Source organism: Rhipicephalus sanguineus, chromosome 2 (assembly GCF_013339695.2).
Source record: "Rhipicephalus sanguineus isolate Rsan-2018 chromosome 2, BIME_Rsan_1.4, whole genome shotgun sequence".
Classification (NCBI taxonomy): domain Eukaryota; kingdom Metazoa; phylum Arthropoda; class Arachnida; order Ixodida; family Ixodidae; genus Rhipicephalus; species Rhipicephalus sanguineus.
The window spans coordinates 68,482,037-68,502,147 of record NC_051177.1 but is presented as its reverse complement, the minus strand read 5'-3'; the positions used below and the strand labels follow the sequence as shown (position 1 = coordinate 68,502,147).

The 20,111-nt window shown below is 47.9% G+C and overlaps 1 protein-coding gene across 1 annotated transcript in view; it reads right to left on the bottom strand.

Annotated features, from left to right (window-relative positions):
- Window positions 1-20,111, bottom strand: part of LOC119383124 (ankyrin repeat and sterile alpha motif domain-containing protein 1B) — a 108,614-nt gene that overhangs the window by 28,765 nt on the left and 59,738 nt on the right. The window contains exons 6-8 of the mRNA XM_037651131.2: window positions 15,651-15,918; window positions 12,304-12,591; window positions 2,490-2,753 (exon numbers count right to left, since the gene is read on the bottom strand). Coding sequence (XP_037507059.1) covers window positions 2,490-2,753; window positions 12,304-12,591; window positions 15,651-15,918 — 820 coding nt within the window. The remainder of the gene's footprint in view (window positions 1-2,489; window positions 2,754-12,303; window positions 12,592-15,650; window positions 15,919-20,111) is intronic.

Genomic DNA, 20,111 nt, shown 5'->3' with positions numbered 1-20,111 from the left:
CTGCTTATAGATAACGAACGTGTGTACGAGCTCTGCCTATCGCCCACTTCCCGTGTTTTCGTTATTTCCGTTACACGAAACAGAAGCGCCGACAACTACACTTCTTCCAGAGGTGTCAGTTACCAGGAGGTGGGGGGAAGTGGCGTAAGGGCGGTGTTGGCCTTACCCCCTCCCCATGCTTGTCCAGATGGGGCAAATTCCCCTTCTCTTCCCCTCAACCCTTCCCTGCCCTCCCCGGTCACCTCCTTTCCAGTGCAGGCGGCTTACCTTGGCAGCCCCAATCACCAGCTGCATTTCATAGGCATACTGCTTGAATGAATCTTGCATGAACAAGCTTCCGAAGTATGATCTCTACAACTAAGGATATTCCATTCAGTGTACTGTTATTTCGGCTTCCCATCCCATTCTTACTACGGATAGTTAATGGGAAGACAACTACGTAAGCAACAGAGGCATGCATATTACATCCGTCGACCCTATGATTGCGCTTGCGCACGGGATGAACTTTTCTTCCTAGGCGATGCTAACATTTTACGTCACCAGCACATACATACTACTTGTGAGAGATGTAGGAGAAACACCCGCCGCGGTAGTCTTGCGGTTATGGTGCTCTACTGCTGACCCCAAGGTTGTGGGATCGAATACCGGTTGCGGCGCCCGCATTTCGATGGAGGCGAAATGCGAGAGAGGGCCGTGTACCTATAGGTTTAGGCGCATGTTGAAGAAACCCCGGTGGTCAAAATTTCCGGTACCCTCCACTACGCCGCCCCTCACAATGATATCGGGGTTTTGCGACGTAAAATCCCAACATTTAGCATCATTAATGCTGGAGAAACAACGCGAGGACCGTGGCTCTGCTTCGGTAGATCCAAACTTCCACAGCACCGACCAACGTACCGTACACCAACGTTACCCCGGTAACGAGGTAGTCGCGCCCATACACGTGGCTGCCCATTGGCTCCCTCCGCATGGTTGCAGGCCTTTCGCAAACCGACTGCGTCGATGCGTGCGAGTGGACGCGCCGAACGAGTCCTGCGCCAGCAAGTTTCGTGCGCAGCAGCGGTCCACCACCACCACCGCCACGCCGGATGCAGGGCGAGTCACGCGCGGCGGCCGGCCGTCCGCCGATCCGTACCCGGAAATGACCGACTCGCAAACAAACCGCGCGGCGGCACACGGGCTGTAGAGGCATAGGCGAAAACGAGTGACGACACGCCACAACGAAGTCGAACGCATAGCGGAAATTAAACGAGCGCACTGGCGTTTCCAGTCCTCGGAATCGCCTTCGGGCCTCCCTTAATGCGAGGCGAAAAAGAGAGGTACTCCACGTCAGAAGAACGCTTCTACGTTTTCTAAGGTGTGAACAGAACTACAGCGCAGCATCGCACCCTTTTATACCCAAGGCACGTACACGGGTGTTCTTGCGTTCTGCCCTTAAGGAACGCCGCGGCCGGGAGTCGAACCAGCGACCTAGGGCTTAGTCAAGCTCTATATAGCCAGCTTTTTGCTCTAGAATTCATTTCCAAACTGTGCTTAGGAGTAAATTAAATGCCTCGGTTGTTTATGGAGTGTAACGCCCCGAAAGCGACTCAGGCTACGACAGACGCCGCAGTGAGTGGCTCCAGATAACTTGGACCACCTGGCGTTCATTGGCGTGCACTGAAATATCGCACTAGACATGGTCTCCAGCATTTCGCCTCCGTTAAAAATGCGACAGCCGCGGCCACGATCGAGCCCGCTTCTTTCAGGTCAGCAGTCGAGCACCGTAAGCACCGGGCCATAGCGGCGGCTAGTATAAACTAAATAACGATTGATTGATTGATTGATTGATTGATTGATTGATTGATTGATTGATTGATTGATTGATTGATTGATTGATTGATTGATTGATTGATTGATTGATTGACCAAGTGCTCAGCAGCCCAACACCACAGCACTGAGCTATAGCTAATAGGAAAACAGGACATAAGGCGATGGCGACGACGCATGAGGTGCATCGTGTCATGGTTGCACACACTTTACAGCGGGTGAGTGGAAACGAGAGTAGGTAAACTCCTCTTTGGGAGTAGAGAGGCATTTAGCGCGCATTCACCCGAGAGCAAAAGCACAGGGCACATGATCGCCCCACTTAGAACCTGAATACCTTCTTAATTCAGCAGAGGTGCATACTGAGACTGACGGCGGCACTGTAAAGTTCGCGACGATGACACTGTAACTGCAATCCTCAATTTTAAGTCAAGGTGGGTAAGAAAATCGCCTTTAACGCGCAACTTCTTTGATCGCGGAATGTAGGCACTTTCGTTCTGAGCATACATACATACATACACGACATGCCCTATACGCAGAACAGCCTGGCAACAACAGATACGCGGTAAACACTCGAAGCTGATGGAAGCGAGCGTGCCGAGCGTCCCACGCATAAAGCTCCCCGCGCACCCCTTATCAGCTCCCCTTCCCTCTCTCGTAATCTATACAGTATATACACGCACCCTGCTGAGGGGCCTCATCTTGCTGTGGATGCCGGACTCGGCCGTGCCCGGCGAGGGCGGCGGGAACTCGGGCGTGGGCGGCTGGTCGTAGTGGCTCGGGCTGAGCGGGATCTGAACCGTGGCCCGCTTGGAGCCCGCCGAGGACGAGTGCAGCGCCAGGCTGGCGGGCCTCTCGTCCGGCGGGGCGCCCGTGTTGTCGCTCGCCGACCGGGTGTGCTGCGGCGCCCGCCCACCGGACTGCTGCTGCAGGCACTCGCTGGCCGCCTGCGTTTTGTGCGAACTATACGCTTAGGGGCACCCATAACCGTTATAATGTTGTACATCGCGGTAAACTTTTATAGGGAACATACAAATATATTGCCCGTGCAAAACTATACGCTTAGGGTACGCATAACCGGTATACTGTTGTACAGTGCAGTACACTGTTAAAGAGAGCACGCGAATGTAGCAAAATGCACGTACAGTTACTTGCCTCGGGTGTATAACGTACATACAATGGTGCGGCTTTGCAGCCGGTACGTGACTTGTGCAGTTGATGGTACTGCCGCCATTATAGTCAAGTTCATTTCAAGAGTTGCGCTGGAGTTACATGGGGAAAGATTATTACAGCAGATGGTCCCAGAGTTTTGAAAAAAACTGAATTACACGAAGGTAACAAGCTGTTGTAAGAATATACGGACATGTGAACAATATTAAAAATAGTTAGGTACACGATATCCACACCAGGATGGCAACGTACGCGTGTTTTCTCTGAATGACCACGCTTCAAAACGAGATCATTCTTGTGTTGCTTCTCATTTTCTAAGTACGTATATTATATATACATACGATCTCACAAACACGGCGCCGCAAAGAGAAGCCGACACACGATCAAGTACTAACATTTCTGGGTACGATAAGAGCCTTATATACACGGTGGTGGTAAGCTCTTGTAGAGCTCATGTTTGCGCGCAAATGTATAGCTAAAGTAACGCAGTGACGAGCCTTATAATTTCAAGACAGTTTCCGACTGAAATAATTTCCCACACAACGCCTTCGAACATACGCCCTAAAGTGCGCGATGGCTTCTCTGACGCCATGCGTATAGACGAAATTAACAATGACAAAGAGGAAGAACGAACTGATCATGGTGGCGGTGATGACTCCGCGATGACGTCACGGATAAAATTAACAACTGCAGAGACAGACATGACAGGTGGCTATTCCGAATCGAGAGGAAATGATGGTGCGCACTCATGAGTTCGCCGGGCACACACCCATGACACTAAGTTTTGAGATATATACGCTTCTCTGAGGACGACACCCTGACCGTCTCTCTCGCTTTAAAACAGCGTATGGGGTATCTGGCGAAGAGGCGGCAAGTTCAGCGCGGTACAGTACACCAAGCTCGTTGCTTCTTCGCCGCCCTGTATACGCTATTTTAAAGCGCCACGCACCTTTCCAAAAAGCATCAGGCGTGGCACGATCCCCCGCCATCAGCGACGCTTCATGGCGCGCTCAAAGTGCTCCCCGGCGGCCGATGATCGACTGCGTATATAGGCCTCTCTGGGCGGCATATCTATCTATCTAGACACGTCCGCTGAAGAGCGAGCGGCATTCCAGCCGCCGATATGGTCGTTCGCGAGTCAGCGATTTCACCGAGGCTTATCCACGGTCATGGCCTTTCTCCTGCGCTTGATCGTTCGTTATTTCATTTTTTATTTCTCTCTGGTTCGACCATTGGAAGATGAAACGAACGTCAAGAAACAGATGCGGGGGGTGCTTATTGGCAAGCACAACAGGGGTGCGGTCGATATATATAAAAGTCGCTTCTGCGGAGCGCGTTTTAAAATACGGATAAAAACGAAACGATCACGCTGCTGACTTAAAATTTGAGGCGCCTGCGGCGCCCATTGGGCGTGATTATATAGCGCTGCACGCGCACCTACGCTGGCGGCGTTGAAAATGAACAGAGAAGGCGTGTATAGACTGCAATCTCTCATTGCCCTTTCCTTCCTCCCTTCTCCAATTGCTGGTATATTGTGCTGCGTTTTTCGTGCAATCAACAAAACAAAATACTCCTTCACACGCGGCTCTGATGCGGCACAATCGGAGAGTAATCTATATACGAGGCGGCAGCGGTATTATAAGGTCATCATCAGACCCAGAACTGTCAGAAGACAAAGAAACGACAGCACTTAAAAGAGATCAATTTGAAAGCCTACAGATATAAAGGTAGACGTGCGATTAGAAAATCCTGAAACATGGGGAGGAAAAACGAAGGTGCGCTGCTAACGATTGCGTTGCGTCTGTATATGGAGTCGGCTGTCGAATATACATATATTCGACAGCCGACTCATATATACGGAACCACGTCATAAGTCGCCCGCTGTAATGTCTTCGTTCTCCGCGAAAGCAGTTATTAACGAGCTCAACTTGAAGGCCGATACGAAGAGTGAACAACATTTACGTAAGTCAGGAACTATACAGTATCCGATCATTTCCTTTTCAAGGTCACATCTTTATAACATCCACAAATCAATAGCGAAAAGTCTTAGATAATAGCGACACCTTAAATAAGGAGCAGTCAGTTACATTATAAACGAGGCGACAGCACGCTTACTGAAGAAAAGCTATGGCATATCATATATATATATGCTCTTGCTGTATACTCAGCGTTAATTTTCTCGAGGCGTTTCAATTAAATGCACGCAATAAGCCGCATGCACCAAGCGAATGCCCTGTTATTTCGAAATGCGAGCAAAGCTATACCTTCCCTTTCTTGTGTCACAGCAAAATAGTTGCGTGCTTATGTGCGCGACGATGCGCACGCTCATTGCCTTCTGCATCGCCTTTCGCAGCGAAGTAAATACGCGCCTAACCATCCTGTGACCGCAAGATTTTGCGGATTACATTGCCTCCGTGATCGGCCCACCTTCCGTCGCACCAGGTTTCGAGGTCGGCCCTGTTTACTATTACACGGTCCCCGCGATCAGCAAGCTTTGGTCAGCAAGAAAGCAACCCAATATATAGATACGCCAATCCACGAAAAAAAGAAAAAGAAAAGACAGAGAAAGGCGTCCTCATTCTGCCTTTTTTTTTTCACGTGTTCTTAGTTTTTTAGTTAATTCCGCCTTCTCTCTGGATTAACTAGTTCAGTTGAAAACTACTCTCGCAAGGAAAGCTGCGCACGAATTGTGCAAACTGTTTGGTTGTTGTTTTATCTCTCCCGCTTTAATAACTTTTCCTCACGAAAGCCCATGCGCATGCCTTGTGCTTATTTACTTATTTATTTATTGCACGTAAAGCCAGACGATTTATGGAAGATCTAAATCGCGAGAAAGCGATTGTCCTGTGCTCAGTTCTTTACCTATAGTCCCTATCGGTTTTGCACCATATTGCTTACAATGTATCCGTCCCAACTCGCCAAGCCTCTTAAACTTCGAAGGCGCGTATTTGTTGCAGCGAGATTAAGTAGTCACAGGTCACTCCGATGTAGGTGCACCGTAGTTCCTTAGATAGCGAAACTGACCACCGCGACATTTTGCAGCATATATGGCTATGCCTAAAACGATTTGTTATGTGGCCTGCGTGCACTAAGAGATCGATCTAGAAACTAACCACAACTACTACGAAAGGAAGCCTTTCACTCTAGAAGCACTTATAATGGCTTGTATCCCAGAAAAAAGGAAATGCTTATTTATAACCTGCACTACTTTATGTAGGACTGACAGTTAATAGGGAGTTTTCGAATAGGATCCCCAAATGTTTTGGGGCCCCAAAGAAATAGCGTCGAGGACACTGCGCATGCGCGAGACCCTAACAGCGTTTGGGTTTTGCGTTGGGGACGCTATTTCACGAATTTAGCGGGAGCCCCAAAGCCTGCCCCAAAAGCTTTGGGTCAAACAAACATGACGGCACCCACTGAAGCGACGGCTCTTGGCCAAGACTAGAGTGACCTAGAATAGGGGGAGTGTCCAACGCGCCGCAGACCCTATTCGAAAACTCCTAGCTCCTGCTTGACCTAAAGCAGGGCTGGGCACAGATACTCAGAAGAGTATTCCGGAATACAGATATCGAAATACATGAACTGGAAGCCTAAAATACAGATACTGAGATACATTTGCCTTCAACATAACGGGATATTTCGGAGATACTTTTGCAATAAGACGAAAAAAGTATTCCGGAATACAGTTACAGCGATACAGATACTGGAATACTTTTTTTATTTCAAGGATGCTCATACTACGCAAAGACACTTATATAGTACAGCATAATGTTGTAATTAAAGTTACAGCGCATCGAAACGTTCAGTTCATTTACTTATTTATTACAGTACCCTCAGCGCCATTAAGACATTGAAGGGGAGGGGGGTGGACAAAGTACATAATTAGAAATAATGACATAATTACAAGTATCCATTGCAATAAAAATGCACTATTTCACAGCAACAGTAACAAGGATTGGACACCGAAGTCGACATACTTGGCGAACAAACTAAGCTATGCTAGACATAGCACACTTGAAGCCAATCCCTCGAATCACTAATGAACACCAGTGAATTGCGAAAAAGCACACATTTATTTTGAAGATCTGCTTCGCTGAGAAGGTTGCGGTGTAGGCTTCTCAAATGGGCTGTCTTCTAACAGCGTCGGTTCAGCCTCAGCACAAGACTCACGAAAGAAGAAAAGTCTGTCTACCGCTGAAGGCGAGCACAAATTCGTGTTATAGTGAATAAATAACGCCATTCCCCCATTGAAAACACGCCTCAACTCATTTCCGATACAAAAAAACAATGTAACGAAATACCCGTGTCCTGCATAGTATCGCGATACAGGCGACACATCGTAAATGTATTTCAGTACTGAGATACAAATACATTTTTCAAATGTATCTCGATACAGAAATACAGATACTCTGAAATACTATCGCGATACTCTTGTATCGCGATACTGCCCAGCCCTGACCCAAAGTGAGCACAAACAAAGGGCTTTGGGGCCCCGATTCGAAAAATCCCCAATATATAATGCTCGACGACTTTCTTGTGAAAACTTTCTTTCAGAAAGCGTACGGAAGTAGGAAGATGTGACGCACCGGATGTTGGTGATTCAAAAGAGGCAGACAGGAAGGCCGAGATACTCCGCATAATTTATTCTTGAAGTGTGACTTAACCTCGTCTATACGAATTTTTCTTACATTATTTATTGCTGCGGCACAAAAGACAACATATCTGACCACATACACATAATTTCCACGGCACCTTCGCTATTATACAGTGAACCCACAAAGCCGATCAGACGCCGTTCCCAGTAAGACATAATGGGACCGATTCGCGGACACGTCGTCGTCAGCCACTCGTTTGAGTCACGCGGAGATGCAATCCGAGCCCTACTCAAGTGTATATACAATGAGTGGACGGCGGCTCTTCTTCGATATCAAGCGGTTACACTTGGCTGAGCTGTCACGATCAAGTGTGCCTGCCATCGGAGTATAGATGCAAGCTTGACGTGTCTTCTCTTGCTCTTGCATTGTCAAGTCTGATAGGAAGTGCACACCAGGGTGTCTCAGCTAATTTGTGTCAAGTATTTTTTTTTGAAATTTCGCGCACTTTAAAGGGACCGACAACCAACTTTTGCTGTACCCGTTTTCTTGAGTGCAACGGGAAGCTTACCTGTCAGAGCTTCTAATCACGGGGTGGTAACGCGGAGAACGCCGTAAAACATTTGTAATCAGAGTTTTTCGATCTGCAGCGATTATGCAGTCTTAATATCACATGCTGCAAACAGTGAGAGGTGAGCGCGATAGCGATTATACGCCAGCAGTGGCGACAAGTTATGCCCTAAGTATAAAAAGGCAATGTTCCGTTTACAAAGCCTGCGGTGCCGCGACTACTGCTTTCTAGCCTATTAAATTATTTACAATAGTTATAGCGTTTTTCTGGGGCTTCTTGTAGAAGTACTTTGGCCGTACACAGGTCGCTTTATCACATTTTAGTCAAGCCAAGCCAAGCTAAGCCTTCGAAAACGAAACAAGTTGTAGGATACACCAGCAGTGTTGTTCATGAAGTGGTAGCAATCCTCCACAGAACAGTAAGTCGATGGCATTTTGCGAACAGCAGCGCAAACTCGCGTGCTACTCTTCAAAAGTCCGATACGACGAGAGCAGACGAGAGTCGAGCTACGCGGGAAACGCCGCCGGACGCCTCGCGCATGCGCCGCAGCCTCCGTTTCACTGGAAGCCACGAAAGCAGCGCCGCATCTCATGCTTTACTTCTTTTACCTTAGAAACAAACGGGATTCGACAATAACATACATATTCAAAATTTCAGCCCTCGTTCTGGTGCGTGTAAAAGCATTGGACTACGCACAACAAAGTGCTTAAGACTGCATACGTCTAGTTCATGGCGCTCGCGCTAGGCTCCGCGACATACCGGTTTTTGTTACTTTTAAACGCGATTTAAAAATATAAATCCTACTCAGATCGCGAAAAGTATTCTGGAATCTGTCACTATAATTCACGGTCTTTTCATTTCCACCAGGATCTAATCACCCGTTCTGGCCAGTTGTCGGTCCCTTTAAAGAAATGCTGTAAAGAAATTAAACAGGGCAGTTATCTTAGCAGAGATGAAATAATCTGATATTTTTTAACAAGCGCTAGAACTTTTGCGTTGAAGATGTTCTGCTATAGCTACTATTTTAAAAGTTAAGTCAGCAATATTTGTTAAATACCAGCGGAGCATGGCGGTTTAGTATATTAGCAGAGATGAAATAATCCGACGTTTCTGAACAAGCACTGCGACTTTTGTGTTGAAGATCTTTCGCTAGAGTTGCTTATTTTAAAAGTTAATTAGTAATCTTTGTTAATTTCCCAGCTTAGCGGATTGGAAAATATCTTACGAGCTGCATATGACTCAGAACAGCACTGAGCCACTTGGACATGCGTAGCGCGTATATATGTTTATTCTTTATTTTTAATACTTGTTTCAAGTTAGCTGAAACACCGTGTATACAGTAGAATCTCGCATGATACGTTCCCTTTTCGTACGATTTCGCGGTGCCAGCGTTTGTGATATCGTTATCAAGCGAAACTGCACGGTGTTTTAGTGAATTCGGATTGTACGTTTTTCCCGATTCTTGCCGCGTTTCTCTTTTTATTTCACAAACGTAAGAACGGGGTTCTAGTGTAGCTGGTATACGGCATATCTCATTTAAAAGCTGACTTCCCAAGCTAGAGTAAAAAAAGAAAGGGACAGGTTGGTTGTATCTACGCTGTTCGATATGTTATGAGTAAACAGCGACTTCGTTACATTCTGCCCTCTTTTTGTATAACTACGAGCGTCGCAATTTTCCATTATTTACCTGTGTAAACTCGCAGGGAACTGCACATTACATGTATAAGAATACAGTTAAAACTCCATCTAATGAAACCCGATTTTACTAATTTCCCGATCTAACCGAAGGAATTTCCATTCTCCAGCAGGTACACATACATAGGGTGCAATGATGTCGTTATCTCGAATTAACGAAGCTTTCATGGCAGTGAACTCGATTTAACGAAGTTTTTCCGGAAATGAATGGGCAAAAGTGCAGTAATTTCTTTCCCATTTTCACACAGACGGCTTTTCTTCGGACGTGCGCTGTAACGCTATCGCGTTATAGCATCTGGCCACGTAACCTATCCACGACACTAGTTTTATCTTTTGAAGAGGCTGCACGCCGCAGTCGGTAACGCTCTACATATCAAATGGCGCTGAGCAATAGTGGTTCATTGTCCCTGCAAAATACTCCCGCAAGAACACGGCGGGTGCTTACGTTATCTTAAGGTTTATGCGACAGACGGCACCCGTCTCCTTGGAACATTAGGGAGCCTACGAGTGCACGAGGCACGGAGGCGCGCACATGTAGGCTCCCTATGGAACTTTCTTCCTCTGCCTGCTCGCACATTAAATACAATCGTTCTCCCGGTCTTTAAATATCGGCAGCTTGTCGTAACCTCACGTGACCTTCTACGTCACCTGTATCGCCGAGACATGGGAGGAATCCATGCTCGGGATGCCCTCGCGAACTCTTTACACGCCTTGGTGGGCATTAGTGGCAAATAAAATGCCGCAGTAGCTTTCGGGCGACGCTACGTCGCAATTATAGATTTCAAAGGACTGAAAACTCCCTCCCTCGATTTTAGCGCCCCCATCACTTCGTTAAACCGAGTTTCAACTTATAATGCAATCAGTGTTTATTTTTATGCATAACTATAGTGTCTCATTCTTTGTAAAACCAGTCTATTTGTTTTGTTATTTAGATGGCTATGCTGAATCTGGGGTGACGTTTTGTATTTACTATACGCCGATCTGTATCGTTATGACGGTCTGGCATGTATATGTGTTCCAATGTCTCCGAGATGACGGCATAGTGAGCATTGTATAGTGACTTGTTTTGGGAATGTTCTTCTTGTAGTATCGACCGTACTGAGATGCAAGACGTCTTGGCAGACTTTTTTTTCTCTCTCTCTTTTTTTTAACAGACCCTTTTGTCTACATCTTTAAAAGACAGCAAAATTAACATTTCATTTCATAGCTTCGGTATCTCGTGTCCAAGTTCAGCTCTGAGGACGTCGTTCTATTCTATTTTTAAAGGGACACATAAAACGAAGAAAACGATCAACACATGGCGCGGTAAGACGCTTGGCGGAGAAGCACCACGCCCAGCTCGTCACATTATTCAAGTTCACGCGCGAAAACTTGCACTTAGAAAAATGAAATGAAAGACTACAAAACACAGTACAGTTAAGAGAGCAAATCATTAAAAGTAATTCGTAGAACTTAACTACAGTTGAACCGGTACATGCCTTTTCACAATAAGTATCTCACCAACCATATATACACTCTATGCAACAAGCTGGTAGCAGCAGGGCGGACGCTACGAGGCGTAAGCAAGCCACATGCTTGCGTAGCAAAACATAGCTGTGCTTGTAATTGCGTTATAATTGGCAAGGTAACGACAACTGCGTTTGTTTGGCACGTGCTATGTTACAGCGATACCTGACACTACTAATCACAATTCGCGTGTACTTCATATGTCTTTAATTATTGTATCGGTAATCGCCTGTAACTGTGGTGGCGAACCAACATGGCAGCACCCACGCAGGCGTGACTGCCAGCTTCGATGCGTACTCGCGCTTGCTACTTGCCCGCTGTCCTGGCAGCAATGAATGAACGGTGGAATCGGCTATCACTTTGTATCATCTCACGCTGAGGACAAAGTATCGGGTACGTTCTGTCCTTATTATTGAGATTAGCTGTTTGTTCAGCCACGCCTGCTTAGCCTTGACTCCCAGAATTTGAGAATGAATCATGGAAACAGAGCAAATTAATCACTAATACATAGATGCCGAAACGTCTGGACGCAAATATAACGCAAACACAAGCCTCTGTTTAGAACCTACGGGCCACACAGCGTACGGCGACAACATAAATAAATTCGAGGCGGAAGGAACCAGCTTTGACGGGTGCCGCCATGTTGTTTTTTCGCGCACTGCTGTTGCTGCCGAACGTTTACAGAGTTGGTTGCTGCCGTGTGCTCATTTCATTCTCCCAACGCGTGAGCGCAGACGCTAATGGGATGCCAAGCAGATGACGCGGCGCGGATGAATACATAGTGAAGAATTTTCGATTTTCGTATTGGCTAAGCAGCCCCGTAGCCTCCACAGTGCGGCAACCAGCTTGTGAGATGGACTACAGCAACACAGCAGCTCATTAGCTTCGTCGTCATGCGACGCGCACGTGACAGTAAAGTGGGCAGTCTAGAGGCGTCACCGAGTATATACAGAAAGCACGCACCTGGTCGTAGAGGCTGCTGAGTTCGCAGAGCCTGGACGAGGCGTCGCTATGATTGTCGAGCTGAGGCTGCTGCTGTTGCGCTTGCTGTTGTTGCTGATGTTGTTGCTGCTGCTGCTGCTGCTGCACCGCAGAGGCGTTGGGCCTCATGTCCACGTACTCGGCGGAGGAGCGTGAGTCTCCGGACGAGAGCCTTCTCCTCCTCTGCGGACCACCGGTGGTGGCCAGGCACAGCTGCTCGTACACACCCGGAGAGCAGGCCACCGAGCGACGAGGGGGTTTCGCTGGAGGCTGCGAGACGGAAGGTGCGCGCCATACTTATTGGTTTATCTGATACTACCCATCCCATTCATGGAGTCATTACAGGCAGGGTAATGTACTATCGTGAGCAATATGAGCTGGAACAGAGAAGTTGTGTTTATTCAACGGATTGTAATGTACTGATATGAATGTGACTGGTGGAATGGCAAGATATACCTTTCCGCTTGAGAATTTTGTGTCATGAACACTTCTGCGCATACTACGTTTAGCCGCTATGACCTTTAAAGGGTAATTTCAGTGTTCCAGCTTATGTTGCGCACGACTATACATATTATTCACACAGAAACCATAACATTATATGTAACATACAAATTCACTGACACTATAAGTAGCCAATAACACAAATACAACATAACAAAGCAGAGTCCTCAACCAACGAAAATCAACAAATAAATGCTCGTACCGAAATTTAGCAAATACATGCCATGCGTGCTGTAGCAGATATGGTTCGGTGTTTGCCCCAAAAATGTTTCCAAATAATGGAAGCTTGGCTGTAGTCATGGCAAAAGTGGACGGGAAAATCTGCCTTTATCAGAAAGTATATATAGACTCGTAGATGATTCGCATGCCTGTTGCACTCCGTGTGACCATCATCGCATGGGAATGTACTCTATCGTCCCACCGTTCAGGTATTTAGCTATGCCAGGCCAAACCGTGTGCAAGACAAGTACACACAGATATACAAAGTGCATTTCACTGTGGTCTGCTACCGCCAACAAAAGACGGAGCTCCTTCGACAATTTTAGGCCGCAACGAAACGTCGGAGTAACTCCGAAGCTGGGTTTCTTTCTTTTTGTAGTGTGCTGAAAATTCGACAAACACGCATCCGCGTTTTCCACAACGTTAACGGGAGAAAAAAAAGGAAAACTCGAGGCCAAGTGAATGCTTGTAGCGGGGGGTGTTGGCCTGAGTCAAGCTGTGACCGCTCCGCCGGATTCGGCAAACGTGTGCGCGAGGAAAAGGGCGTCCACCGCCGCGACGCCAATCAAAGCACGAACGGCGGGGCGAGAGCGATGCACACAATACATACAAATACGCGAGACAAAAGGCGCGAAATCGTATCGGCACACGGAGAATGGCCCTCGCAGCAAAAGACCGTGACAGGCGCCCGACACGCGGCGAAGGTGATCCGTCTTCGCTACACAACGCGTCCCGGGAAGGAAGCCGGGTCGGAACACGAGAAGGACAGCGCAGATTCGAGAGATCGAACACAAAAACATTAACACACAACACGGCGCCTGTGTTTTGTGTTAATGTTTTTGTACTTGTCTCTTGAATTTGCGCTGTTCTTCTCATACCATGTGTAACCGACTATACCTCGCCAGTACCTGTTAAGTACATACGGTTTGTAGTTAAGAGCTGTCGTGAGTAGCTGTCGATGAATGTGTGCACATTAAAAGACTACTTTCTTGCAGTAAGCGCACTAACAAAGCCTTTACTAGGCAGCCGAGACCCTATAGCTATGAAATGAACGAGAGAAGAGAATCCGTCGATTCCTTTCGATTTAAACTGTGATTCAATTAGAAACTCCAACCCCTGTGCCTTCCTCGGTTTCAGTGTACTGTAGGGTCGCGTCTGTCAAAGACGTGCCCTCGACCGATTTTAAGTTCTCCTCGATTATTACACGTGTTCGGTCTCGTATGGAGGGCCACTAAAACAAATTCCACGTTCGTCGAGAAGGCAGCAATAGCGGCGCGTGAAAAAATCGCGTCGAGGAGATGCCAGGAAGAATGACAGGAAGCCATACATCTCTTCAGCAGCAGGAGGAGGAGGAGTCACCGCGACGGCGTGACGTCGACTTCCGGGCGGAAGCGCGGCGCCGGCGACGGCATCTCGCGGGTATCCGGTGTCCAGAAAGTCGCTCAGCCACAAAAGTAGCCCACTTATCTTCAAACCGGAGCGAGCGGGGCGCTGAGAGTTAAGCAGTTGTCAGCGGCGGCGGCGGCTCGCGGAGACACGAACGGTGAGGCGATATCGGGTGTCCGTTTACTAAACACTTATACGAGGCCTCTACGCGGAAGTGCCTTCTGTCTGCGCACACATTGCTGAAATTGCGTGTGCTGTAGACATATTTCATACAGCCGCTGTCAATCGTGTGGCACCTTAAAGATGTGCAAGGGCTCACTCGACCTGGCCATTGACAGAGGCTGCGTGAATTATGTTCAGACTGGCAATCAAGAAGTGACTCTATAGGCGACAGATGTTCATCCCGGCTACAGGGCTACCTGTATATACGCCACTACATCGAAATTCCTCTCAAAATCCCCACTGAAACATTCCGTATGCCGTTCCAATAAGTCCGCGTGACTTTCGTATTATTTTAAGCAGTATATGCTGATTCCATATAAATTCTATTCAATTTTCATAACAGCATCTTACGGACAGCATACAGAAGTATTGGAATGTACACGGGCGTTAACTATGGTGCTGCTATTGTACGAGTGAATAAGGTAGGCTTCACACAAGGTACACGCTCACTTTAAAAATTAATTAACGTTGCATTGTTCATTTTGTATTGATTATATTTATATACGACACTTTGCATGTCCTACTTTACATCACCAGGAAAATAAAAACGCATTTCGTTTCATGCTGACTAACAAACGGCTTCCCAAACCCCCTTTAATTACCATTGAATTCTTCGCGTTAACAATGAAAGAAAATTAAGCCATAAAAAACTCATGTTGCGGTCTATGTATGTGCTAAATTAAGCCTGATTGGAATGGCATTGGATGAAATCAATGTTGATATTAAAACAGCAGGTAGCCTGCATCAGTCAACGCTTACCATCGCCCATCCAACACTAGCGTAAATTAGGCATCATTTAGCCCTATTCAGATGTTATTAGCCGGTGCTGGTTATATGCGAGTACATATGGTAGCACATAAAGTCACCGCTGTTCGCCGTTCACAAATCATGGGTGGGTACGATAAGATACGCTTTCGCATGTAATATTTCGTTCGCAGCACGCCCTCTGGGATATTTCAAACACGCACGTACGCGGCCCGCCAGAGAAGACCAGAACGTACCAGCGGCTTGGTGCCCTGCTGGTGGTGCAGCGCCGACATGGGCAGGTACCCCGACGAGGACGTGGTGTTGGCGTTCCAGCCGGCAGTGGTGGTGGTGCTGCTGCTGTCCTCGTCGAAGGAGCGCGCCGAGGTGAAGAAGGCCGGCGGCGGGACTTGCGCCAGCTCGGCGGGACTCAGGCTGAGGACGAGACCGCCGCCGCCGTTGCCGGTCGACCGGTGGTGGTGGTGATCGTCCAGGGGACGCAGGGACGAGGCACGCGCCACGTCGCTGCAAAGGGAGGGAACGATATTCTTATGACAGGGAAAGAATGGGGAGGAGAAATTTGCACAGTGCGGGATGGGAGATGGGAATAAGGAGAGACGAAGGAAATAGGGAGGCACGAGGGCGCGTTTACAATGTGGAGGGACGAGATAAAGGAAAGGCAAAGACGCCCCTTTGGTTTGCTACCATATGCAAGAGGAAGGTGGCTAAGAGATAAAAGGAAGGAAACAAAGGAGGAAACGCAAAGAGTGCCGCTTCGTACGAAAGCGCAAGTTGATTCCACAGTAAGTCACTAAGGTATAGAGCTCGGTTTCTGAGCCTGATCTGGTGTATTCTCGGCTTGGGGCTGAGCATCGCATAGGGAATGCATGCACGTTGGTCACCTCACGTCGAATGTGAATTTGTATTTCATATATAACTAAACAAGTGAGAGAGAGATAGATAGAGAGGGTGGGGGGCGCATAAAAGAGTGCGAATTCCGCCATGCTGATATTTTGGGCCAATATACAGACCGTATATAGTAGCCATGTGAGCGAACCAGAGCTTACAAGATGGTCACTGACAAAGTGCAGTTAGGACTTTGATAGTGTTCAGAACAGAACACGCGGTTTAAGAGAAAATGAAATGGAGGACGAAGGAGATAGACAAACAACAAGAAAGTTAAAAAAAAAACATTGAGCCGGCCGCGCGAACGAACGTCAATATTCCGGCGATTAAATCTGAATCCGTTTGTGCAGAAGTGTGTTTAAGAACTAGCTGCAGCAGCCCTTTCTTTGTGCCCTCCTCGGATGACCGGAATGGTGAGTAGCAAAAGTAATGTAGTCAAGCAACAACACAGGCAAGCGTAGCCGTAAACGATCGTCCCTGTAACACTACGTCTACTCGCCACTGCAGTCGCCATGGTCAGTTTGGTCAGTCATTCCAATACGCAAAGCTTGAGACTTCATCGAGTGTAGTTATAAACCAGAACTTACGAAACGGGGTTACCTTCTGTAGTTTGAAGCCTGTGGGTAGAGGGCGCAGTCTGTTGTGTTGAAAATCTGGCATGCGACTACCGTTGTACTCAAACTACATGTGACGGCCTCTCGGGCCAGCACGCGAAGTTTCCTGGCTGCACGCGCTCTTGACGACGCGATCGATTCGTGCGTGCCACTTTCACCTGCTGACCGGGCAGCGTCATCGACGTGCTCGTTACCCATGGTGACGCGGTAGTGGAGTAAATTTTATTGATTACTTTATTTATTTACACGATTACTGCCGGACCGTGAAGCGCCCTTGCAGGAAGGGCGTAAGTAGAGGGAGGGACATTAATAATAAGGAAATAAGGCACGAAAGGCAAGAAGGCTACACAAAGCACTTTCTTTTTTTTTGAATTCAGCGTGCACCATTGTCAACACGTTCGTGCGGCCACCACGACTAGGATGTGCACCATCTGTAGCTCGATTGTCCCAAGCACATCACACATACAGGAACTCCACTTGCTGGACTCAGAGCTAACGTTTTCATTAGCGAAAATACTACAAGGCCATGTCCATCACGGATAAATCACAGAACAGTGAAAGTGCTTCAGCGTTTTTTTTATGACGCTAATATTTGTGATGGGTATTCAGCGAACTACATCAAAAGTGTGCACCGCGCTTGTATGTGTGCTATGTTAAAAAGAGAACTTTTGAGCTCATATTATCTTAACAACCAAGTGTAAAGGGGCATCCGTCGCCAAGAAATGGCGACAGCAACTCCTTCATTTATTTTTTATTTCAATAAAGAATCGTGAAATAAACATCGAAAACTACATATAGGAGCAAGACTGAACGAAACGCGACACGTTACGTAAGCGTAGATGTCAGAATATCGAGTAATGCTATGTATAATGCTACGATAAATAAACAACGTCGTACGTAGAGTCAGCGTGAAAAGTTTACGGACCATGAGAGACAAGAAAAAGCTGAATATCCCCGCTGCTTTGGCAGGCAGCCTTGAATTTATATTTCCGGTCACTTGTACAACGCCTTAACAACACGTATACAGTGCAGCTCGACCGAATACAGTCACAAATCGCTGACAATTATAAGTTTTCTCAGAGCTAGTGGTCTCTAAACTTTTGACGCCGACTGTACTGTACGTATACAGAGGTGTGGTACAGCGTCTTCAAAAAATCTGGGATATTATCTGAGCAGCTATAGAGGCCTGACGTTTCTTATCGGCCACTGCGTGCAGAAATTCTCGGATTCGAGCTCTGGTTCGTGCGGTCAGTGCAGAAATAAAGATGGCAGTGTTGCGTTCGAGTGGCCGGGTACGACCACTTTTGAGCAATTTCTTGGCAGACGAGACGAAGTGAAAGGCGAAGAGGAGCAGGTTCCCCGGATGTGTTCGGGCGGAACATTTTGAAACCAACTGCAGTGGCTCTAGCCGAAGACAGCTGTTCCGGCCAGGCATTTGGCAGTGGCTTAGATAGGTATGTATAAACACGGGCACGAACAGCGTACTCGGTGTACACACAGATGGAGCTGATAAATCTGTTCAAGATCAGGAAATGACAGCTCAGACGTTTTACAGGTCAATCTTGCTAAGAAACGTTATTTTGCGTGTCTCTACGGCAGCTCACCGAGGTCTGCACGAGGCATGGTATTCTGTCCAGTATGGGCGACGACGAACGTCTTCCGTGGCAAAAACGAAGCTCCATGAGTCGTCACTGGCGACGAGAATGCCACACTGGATTAAAAGAAGCTTAAATTTGCCGCCATACTCGTTTTATATGATTCACCGCAGCCAGTGGTCGACACATGTGACAAGGGCGGCGCGCGACAACGTCCGAGCCAGTGACGAACGGCGAGCAAGAATAACTATGTCGAAATAATCCAGTGTTCACAACATACGGTCCCTCTGTATATATACTTCGTACCGCGAAACGAGCCAGCGTGGCTCGAGCATCGGAACTCGAAGCTGCCGCTGTTCCTTGCCCGCGCTGTCATTAACTCGTGCTGCGCCGCAGTCCAACTTCATTGTCAGACCTTGCGCTTCCTTGAGACCGAAACAGAGGCTCGCCAGCTTCCAGCCGGCGAAGCAGAAAGTGACGCGAGAACGTTCCGGCCCGATTACGTACACGACTCGCGAGTCGTACTCTGTGCATCTCTATACGGTTCCATTATAGAATATCTCAAGCGCGACTAATAGGGGCTTTCACCTCGTAAGTTGCCTAATGGGAAAGGTACAAAGTGCATAAGAGAGAAACAAAGCCCGCGCGTTCTCCTTGGAAGTTCTCACCGTATACGCTTACAGCATCACAGTTTGCGGGTTTTCTAAGACGGCGAGCGGCAGGAAACGAAAAGAGGAGAAGAAGCCATTAAGGGAAACGAAGTCCATAAAGAGGCCGCGGGCTGGGAACTGCGTAGCCGGCGGCCATTTGGAGATGGAAGAACACTCGCACGGGCGCACGGGCGTACGGGCACGCGCACGAACAGCCGGCCTCACGAAAAAGTGGTATAAGCAAGAACGTCTCAAGCAGTTATAAAGTCCTCACAGTGCACGCCTCGCACGCATTCCGTACGCTGTCGAAAGAGCTCGAGGCGGACGCTACACACCTTTGACTTGCACACCTCTGCACAATACAGAACGTGTTGCTGGTTGCTTGGTTTGCAAGCGCCCACTTCAACAGTAACTGCGTTTACATTAACGTCCTGTCCAACGTGCGAGCTTGTCGAACGTGCAACTCCTGCATCGTTTGCCTTTGACTGGATTCAGTGAAGCATTTCATTAAATAGAGAGAACTCTGGCTGCTGCATGAAGCGGAGGCTCCACAGACCAATGCATGCTCGAAGCTATCCGTGCATACGCCTGACGTTGCCCGTTTCCTTTCAACCCTGTAGCCTACACTGTGCCCAAAGGTTCCAAACATAGGCGTGCGCACAGTGCGAACAGAACCTTGTGCGTTCCTATGGTTCCGAATGCACTACCACCAGAGTTGTTTCACGCAAGCACTCGGCTGGTTGGTGCACCGCGGTAAACGTATACATTCACGGGACACCCTCGGGTTTTCCACACCGACACACGTGCTGCCTCCAGCTTAACCTCTAGGAAGGATCAGCAAGCGCAGCATCGCTCCTTCGAGACGACGGAGTCCAACACGGCCCTCGACAAAACGACCCGGGACGTGAATGTCATCGAGGTGTGACCACTCCGTCACGCTCTGCAGGTCACGC